This window comes from Phoenix dactylifera, chromosome 14, assembly GCF_009389715.1.
Source record: "Phoenix dactylifera cultivar Barhee BC4 chromosome 14, palm_55x_up_171113_PBpolish2nd_filt_p, whole genome shotgun sequence".
In the NCBI taxonomy this organism is placed as follows: Eukaryota; Viridiplantae; Streptophyta; class Magnoliopsida; order Arecales; family Arecaceae; genus Phoenix; species Phoenix dactylifera.
The window spans coordinates 9,987,659-9,995,481 of NC_052405.1; the positions used below are offsets into that span (position 1 = coordinate 9,987,659).

The window sequence follows — 7,823 nt, forward strand, 5'->3', positions numbered from 1 at the left end:
CATGGTAGTTGGCTTCTTGGTTCCTTGCTTCCTCTAGCCAACCAGAAGCCTCGTATGGCAGAACATGCAGGACTGTGCAGGCTTGCCTTGGCAGCAATCACATCCCACATGCCTCTGATAAAATCCAGTCATGAGGCTCTTTCCACCTTGATAGGAATTGAAGACACTTTGAGGAACAAAGATGGCAACCTTAGTTGCTCTGAAAGACATGGCTGGTACGTTGAATCATTACTCGTAACCATCGACCATTTCTATCCTTTTGCAGATACTGTTCTTCATAAAGATATCTATCTTCTCTTTCCTTGATGAGAATACCTTACCAAATTCTCAGGGTAAATACATCCCTTGCTTTCTGAGGGAAGACAGAGCAGGAGAAATTAGCATGGAAATTTATGCTTGCAGTCGACCATGCTTTTCTGATCTTCATACTTTGATGAAGATTTTTAATATTAACCAACTTTCCTTTTTTTTGTCTTATACTTTAGGAAAAGTAATATATAGTTGAAAACATGTAATACTAGCTCTCTTGCTTCATTGTCATGAGTTTTAGTAAATCCTCCATGTCTATACTGCTACCATATTCCAGAGCTTTGTTCTTTGTCATGCCAATGACCAGTTCCATTTCCCCGGCCACTCTCTTGGTTGTGACGAGCATAAGCTTGAAGTAGTTACTAAGAACTTGAGTCAGAGTTGCTTACATTACTCTATGTATAAAATTATATAGACAAGTTCCACATAATTAACGGCTAAAACTTTCTCATGCATTAAGCTTTACCTTCTTTTGTGTCCTCCTTTTTTTTGGGGTGAGGGGGAGTTGGTAGGTGGGAGTGCATTTTTAGAACATTAGTGCTGTTCAATGTCCTCTTGCTCTTTTGCTTGTTCTCTAATAAAATGTAGAAAACTGCCTACATTTGACCGTTCATTCATGTAGTATTTGAAAGGAGAAACGATTAGAATGACTGCAAGAAACCTTGTCACGTACATAATAAAAAGATGTCTAACAATACAAGACAGCAAACAAGTAATTTGAAGAGAAATTCCAGATGGACTCAAAACATTTCTAAAATTCTAGCTAGCATACAAAGAGAGACAAGGCACAGCCTATTAACTCCAGAGTTATAAGAAGAAAGGAAGTTGGAAGACTCCCACACTCCAAATGAAATTGCAATTTATCTTCTCATGGATTCAGAGGAACCTCGTTTGAAAGAAAATAGAGGGACTAAAACAAACAGCAGTTCATCAAGGGGCTTCTTCCTCATCAGCTGTAGAAAGTCCATGAAAGTACCATGCGCGATTCATAGTGAAATACTGAAATGACCAATGTCTAAGTTTCATAGCCACTAACAGAAGAAAAAAAGAGCCCATGGTTCATGTCTACCAAACTCCATAAGCTACATCGCCTTGCCAATGGAGAACTGACAAGAGAGATAAAAATCTGAAAGAGTAACACAAGAAAGGATAGTCTGTCACAACATTCTACCATCTAAATCCACCTCTAGAATCAGCATGGGCCATTGGAAAACCATCAAACTTAAAAAGAGTCAGGGGAAAACCAAGAGAGGGAGTGGAATCAGTAGTCATTCAAGCTGGAGAGGGGGGCTCTTCTTAGCCAAGTTATGCTTGTTGTTGTGCATCCACACCTTGAGGACCCTCCTCTTCACTCCAATCTCCTGGCAGAACTGCTGCACCACACTCTCCTCCTGCTTCTGGAGCCTCCACCCCACCTTCTCAGCAAAGCTCAGCATCTTCTCCTTCTGCTCCGGTGTGAACTTGGTCCTGAACCTCTTCTTCGCCATGGGAGGCCTCACCATGGCTCCACCACCGACCCCTTCCATCTCATCAGACTCGGAGGTCTGCAGGGCTCCCAGGGGCATGATCATGTGGTGCGGTGATGGCCTTGGAATTAGGCTGTTGCCGGCAGGACCATATCCAAATGCCTCCGGCCCTGAGATCAAGAGTCCCTTCTGGCCCACCACCTTCCTCCCCTTGAGGTAGTGGAAGCAGTCACAGGAGGAGGACTCCCCTTCTACCTCTTTCCTGTGGAAGTTCCTGTGGCAGTTGCAGGCAGAACACTTCAAGGCCTCCAGCGTGCCCTCCTCACCACTTGGCATGAACTCACCACAGCCATCAGTGGCGCTGCCACCAATGGAGGCTGCATGGTTCTTGAGGCACTCCCTGTACCTCACCACCACTCCTTTCTTAGTGCTGTAGGGGTTGCCAGGGTGGCGCTGCTGCTCCTCCGATGTGGCTGCGGACAGGGGAGGGGGAGGTCCATTAGGAGGGTGGTGGTGGAGGGGAGGGGCATCATGGATGATGGAGTGGCCATGGCTCTGACCATGGCCTCCAACATATGTGCTGCTTATTGGGATTGGGATCTCCCCTTCATGGCCAGAAAGATCCATTCTTTCTTACTCTCTCTCTCTCTCTCTGTGCTAATTCTTATTTTTTTTTACTGCTCTTTTATGGCCTGGACACCAAAAGGAAAAGGTCAAGGACAGAGAGAATTAGACCACTCCAATGAGAAAAATATCAGCTGCGACTAGGGTCTGAGATTCTTGGGACTCTAAATAAACTAATAATGAACCCACTTGCCCATTTTCTTCGGTTTTGGCAGAAAGACACTGGAAAATTGGAAGCTCTGAGATTCTAGAGAACCTTATATGGATACTCTCCAAACTATTCCCAACCTTAAAAACCGAACGGAGGAGGAAGATAGATAAGAAGACTAGATACTTGTAAGCTTTGTAAGATTCATGAGCCTCGCAAACAGAATGGGAAACACATGGAAGAAGAGCGCTGGGTCTTTTGCTTGCAAAAACTCTATGCAAGGGGAAGAATAAGAAAGGCGCTATGGAATTGGAATGAGAATAAAAGTCTTTGTAAATTGTAGACCCGGTGCTTGATCTTGTCCTTTGAGGGTTCAGCAAGATCCAGAGTCTTAAGACCCAAAGACACCTAACCTAAGAAGTCTCTTGTGCGGGTGTTGGGGGGTAAACTTTTTCCAGTCATGAGGAAAACAACAACTTCTTGAACAGTGCCCAAGGACCTGGTCTTCGAATGCTCATTTCATTGTCTCAAAGTACAACATAAGAACGGAAGCAGAACAACTCCATGTGAAGGTTGGAGCCGTGCAACGACGCCGAACGCTGAAGAACCTAAGACAAAACGTACCCACCTTTCCCCCACTCTCTCTCTCTCTCCATTAAACTCTTGAAAGCAAAACAAACGGAGTATGGAGACTGGCTGCAGAGGTTAACCGGAACTGAACTGTTCTTCTAAAGACAGAGGATATGAAGAGAATGGCATGGAGATTACCACAAGGAAACCATGGTATCCCACCTGTGACTTAGAGGTGATATGTGATGAATTGTCCAATATTGAATTCCATGGCAAGATGAAGGTATGATAAGAACTTAAGAGTTGGAGGCAGGGGCATGAACAAAGAAAATCACCAAGGGATGGAAGAAGTGAGTGAGTGAGAGAGAGAGAGAGAGAGGAAATGAAGGTGTTTTGGTTGAAGGGCTGTGGTTGGGGAGCACTAAGCAAGAGGCTTATAGCCGTAGTGAGAGAGCACAAGGGTTGGAACAAAATAGAGAAAGGAGTATTTTTACAGGACAAAAGAGAAGGGCAGAGAGAGTTTTAGGGGGTTGTGATAAAAATAAAAGTGTGGGGTGTTTGCTTTGCTTGCACTATCAGGAATCAAGCTTACGCCATAGATGGAGAGAGAGAGAGAGAGAGAGAGGACTGTAGTGTCAGAGGAGGAGGCACAGGGAGAGAGAGAGAGAGAGAGAGAGGGTGGGGGAGAAACAGAGCTATAGTCCCCACACATGAATTTGAAAAGAGAGAAATCAAACTCAACTACCAAAATACCCTCTCAAGAAAATAAAATGACAAAGCTTTTTTGTTATGCTTGAGTGGACAAAAATGGCCACGGTCAAACAACCAAAAACCGCTCACAAGCTCCAAGTTCTCCTTCCATTCCTCAAGAGCCCGAGCTTTTAAACAGTCCGGCCAGGACAGTGGGACAGGTGCTGGTGAAGATGATCATGGGATAGAATTAAATGCTGTGGTGTTGGATCATATTCCACTCATGAAGAAATTAAATACAAGATTTTTTTTCATTTTCTGTTGCTTATAAAGCGATTGAACATAAGTTTTTTTATTTCTTTCTTTTTTTTTTGTGAATATTGAGATGACTGTAATGTCCTTGGATTAATTCAGTGCATCATTGCATGGTGAACCATTTCTGCTTAGGAGATGAAGATTGGTGCACCTCACAAGTTGGTGGTGGGGTGGAAGTTTCAAATACGCAATGAGTTGATGGAAGATAGAAGAAAGTCTTCAAGGGAATTCACTAGTGCTTTCCATTTCAGACATTAGTTCTGTCTCAAGGCTTTTTTTTTTTTTTTTTTTTGGTTTTTGTACCTTTGGTTAGCACATGCCAAGAGTCAAGACTGCAAAGAATTATTCCATACATGTGTCATGGGACTCAAGTCATTTCAGCTTATGTCAAACATCTTATGATTGTTTGGACGATTTTGGTGGCTTATTATTAACCATGCCCAAGATTAGAATAGACAGCAATTGGTTTCTGTGTCCTAACTTTAATTTCTTGGGACCCTACCAAATAAAAAGAAGATTGAACAAAAACATGAGTGTGTAATCATGTTAAACTATTCAGCTTTGAAAGATGAGACAGGGATAGCTAAGGCCCGCAACCTAAGACATACTAAATAATGCGCATAAACTGGTCTCGACATGCATTATTCTTCTAGCTTTATATCATCCAAATGTCTCCTAGGTCTCAAAGAATGTTCGCTATCGTGATATATTTTATTTTTTAGAATGCTCTTTAGAACAAGATTCGTAGAGATACTGGAATATGTTTTGAGAAAGAAGAGGACACGAAAACTTTTATATGGAATTTTGGCATAGAATGATGTTGTTTCATCAATCCCTATTTTTGCATATACTTTTTAAAAATTAGTCTCTTTTTCTTTTTGCTTCATATCTTTTACACCTATATCACTTTATTCTTCACTATCTGCTTCTTTATTCTACTTAGCCTCGTTCAAAGATCCTTTTCCTTGGATTTTTTGCCCCTTTGTTTTTGTGAACAATAACAAGCTTAATTAATTATAAAGTCCTTATTCAAAAAAGCAATTTTTAGAAATACTTGGTATAGTTTTTCCTTTCTTTCTTTCTTCATCTTTTTCTTTCTTTTTTTTTATAAAAAAAATATCAACTCAATTAATGTTATGAAATGCAATCAAAAGAGTTATTATATTTTTGAAGTGGCCAGACCACCTAATTTTTCATGTTTAAACAACTTATTTGAAAAGAGAATGGTTAACTTAAAAATACCGTAAGCACTACAACCTAACAAAATACTTATTACCTTTGGTTGGGCTTTCTCATAGAAATGTTAGTACAAAGCTATTCTATTTTTTTCCAATATAAAGTTAATTCAATCATAGAGCTACATATATAAAGAACTTAGTTATCCTGGTTCTAACTTTCTAATCATGAATTGCCTTAACAAGAGGAAAAGAAAATGGTGACATGCCAATGCATGAGACAAACACTTATGGGCCACATCCCCAAAGGATCAAATTCCTGATGTCTCCTGTCGATCCTTAACATCACCAACTGAACTCATTGGTTCTGACCTTTCAATAAATCAAGACATTCAACAAATCACAAGCTTTTGTGGCTTTACATATTCAATGCCATTAAAAAAGGTGTGCTTCTTGTGTGTGCACAGAGAGAGAGAGAGATTAGGACAGGAAAGCATGTGGTGGGGAATTAATTTGGGGGACTGGCTGCAAGAGGGAAGAGGGGCAGTTGTGCCAGAAAATTAAATGGGATTTTGATGACATAGCAGTAATCACCACACGTCAAAGGCACCCAGCCCAATTCAGATTTCTTTAGCTGAATACATCATCCCATCCCAATCAGTGACAGACGGAGAGTCCAACCCAAGGCTGTACTGACTCTATCTCATCCCGTTTTATGGGGTGCGAGATACCTTATCCCCTCCCTCCCCACTGTTCATCCACACATTCCAATAAACGCATAAGCCTGTCCAGCCTCTAATCCTATTCCCCCTTTTTTTTTTTTTTCTTTTAGATTAGCTTCTTTCCCTCTTAATTCCAACGGTTCCTTTTGCAGTTTTAAAAGTTTAGTGGGTGTTGGAGCAAAAAGAAGGAAAAATTAGAAAAGCTTGTGGAAGGGGTTGGCTTCGAGACATGCACTACTGCAATTTTTTTAAAAATTTTATCCATCCTCATCAATCAAGTTTGCAAGAAGAATATGTGATAAATATTTAGGATACAATGAAGCCCAGTGTTTGATCATATTTTGTACTAACGGGTTAACCTATATGGAGATTTAGATAGTTATTTATAAAGAAGTCCGTATCGTTTAGGATAGATTTTTTTTTTTTTTCAGAGAGATGCGAGAATATGCTTTTTTACTAAGAAGCGTATGTCTTTTTGTCGGATACATTCTCACAGACACTTCAGCCAACAAAGCACCATAATAATTGGCTGGTTGAGGTTTAAAATAAAATGTTTTATCTTTATTATTTTCTAGTTGTAAATTGTTACAAGATATTGGTATGCGGTGGAACTTTCTTTAAGGCGAAGAGATGGACAGACTAAGAGTTCTATATAAAATACTTTTTTCATGTTTTTTCTTTCTGGTGCATGTTGTATTTTTCTTAGGTTTTCTAAAGTTGTTTGGAAATGATGCAATAAATATGAAAAAAATAAGTATTATCTCTTATCTCTTGGTGATTCACAACGAGCAACAAACATTCTATAAGTCTCCAAAAAAATTCATATAAGATATTAATTTTTATAAATTAATTAAAATAAAATTCTCCACCCTATATTCAGTAATTTCTATTCATTAGACAAAGTGAATTATGATTTACAAACTCTAACTAAGCCCCCAAAAAAAGGGCTAATGAATTGCTTTTGTCTTACGGAGTTGAAATTCTCTCATTTCAATTATAATTTATTTTGCCAAAAACTCTACAAATGTAGATTTTGCATGATACACCTCACTCGGGACATATCTCTTGTGAATCATGAGTTCTTAAATTGCATAAAGACCAAGGGCATCACAATTCATGGGGGTTACTAGATGTAAATGATATAATCCATTAGTTGAGAATTTGGACACTGTCTAAACCCTAGACTCGCACCTCGATCTGGTCAAAAAATGTCTCTTGAGCTTGGTTTGTTCTCCAATCAAATGGGTTCTTGGAGCCACTTAATAAAGCAAAGCCCTAGACTGTTCAAAAAAGCAAAACAAAAAACAAAAACAAAAAAAGAAAATAATCAAAGCCCCAGATGTGACGAGGAGCTTGGTTCATTTGCAGCAGGATATTCGGCAGTGTTCAGGTGTATCATCCCATGGATGGACCACAATCAGATGCTCCCACCAATATTGCTGATCCTTTAATGATCATGAAGGAAAGGTAGGAGATAATATAATGCTGCAAATTAGGACCATTAGGTTGATGTGGTCACTGGGCATTAGATGCCCGGGACCGCTACATGGAAATCCAGCCATGGACACAAAGAGTTTTGTACACTCGTAGGAGATATTTATCTAACCGTCCACTTGTTTGATTGTGTCTGTCTCTATCTTCCAAGAGTCTAAAGAAATCTGTGCAATTACAACACCATGAAATGGGGACGTAATTCCACTTATGTGCCGGTACTTGGTGACAAATTTAATGAAGTATTCAAATCTAAGTCGATGACCTTCCAACTTGACCAACAATCAGATATCTGATCAAATTATTAGCGACA

At 39.8% G+C, this 7,823-nt stretch overlaps 1 protein-coding gene across 1 annotated transcript; it reads right to left on the reverse strand.

Annotated features, from left to right (window-relative positions):
* Positions 1 to 963: 963 nt before the first annotated feature.
* On the reverse strand, positions 964 to 3,848 carry LOC103720824 (zinc-finger homeodomain protein 4-like). The gene has a single exon (XM_008810739.4). It carries the CDS (start codon positions 2,400 to 2,402, stop codon positions 1,578 to 1,580), a length of 825 nt encoding a protein of 274 aa, XP_008808961.2. The 5' UTR covers positions 2,403 to 3,848; the 3' UTR covers positions 964 to 1,577.
* Between the last annotated feature and the right edge of the window lie 3,975 nt (positions 3,849 to 7,823).

What these genes read in the sequence shown, in the direction of transcription:
- LOC103720824 (XM_008810739.4), bottom strand. Translation starts at nt 2,402, where the DNA reads ATGGATCTTTCTGGCCATGAAGGGGAGATCCCAATCCCAATAAGCAGC.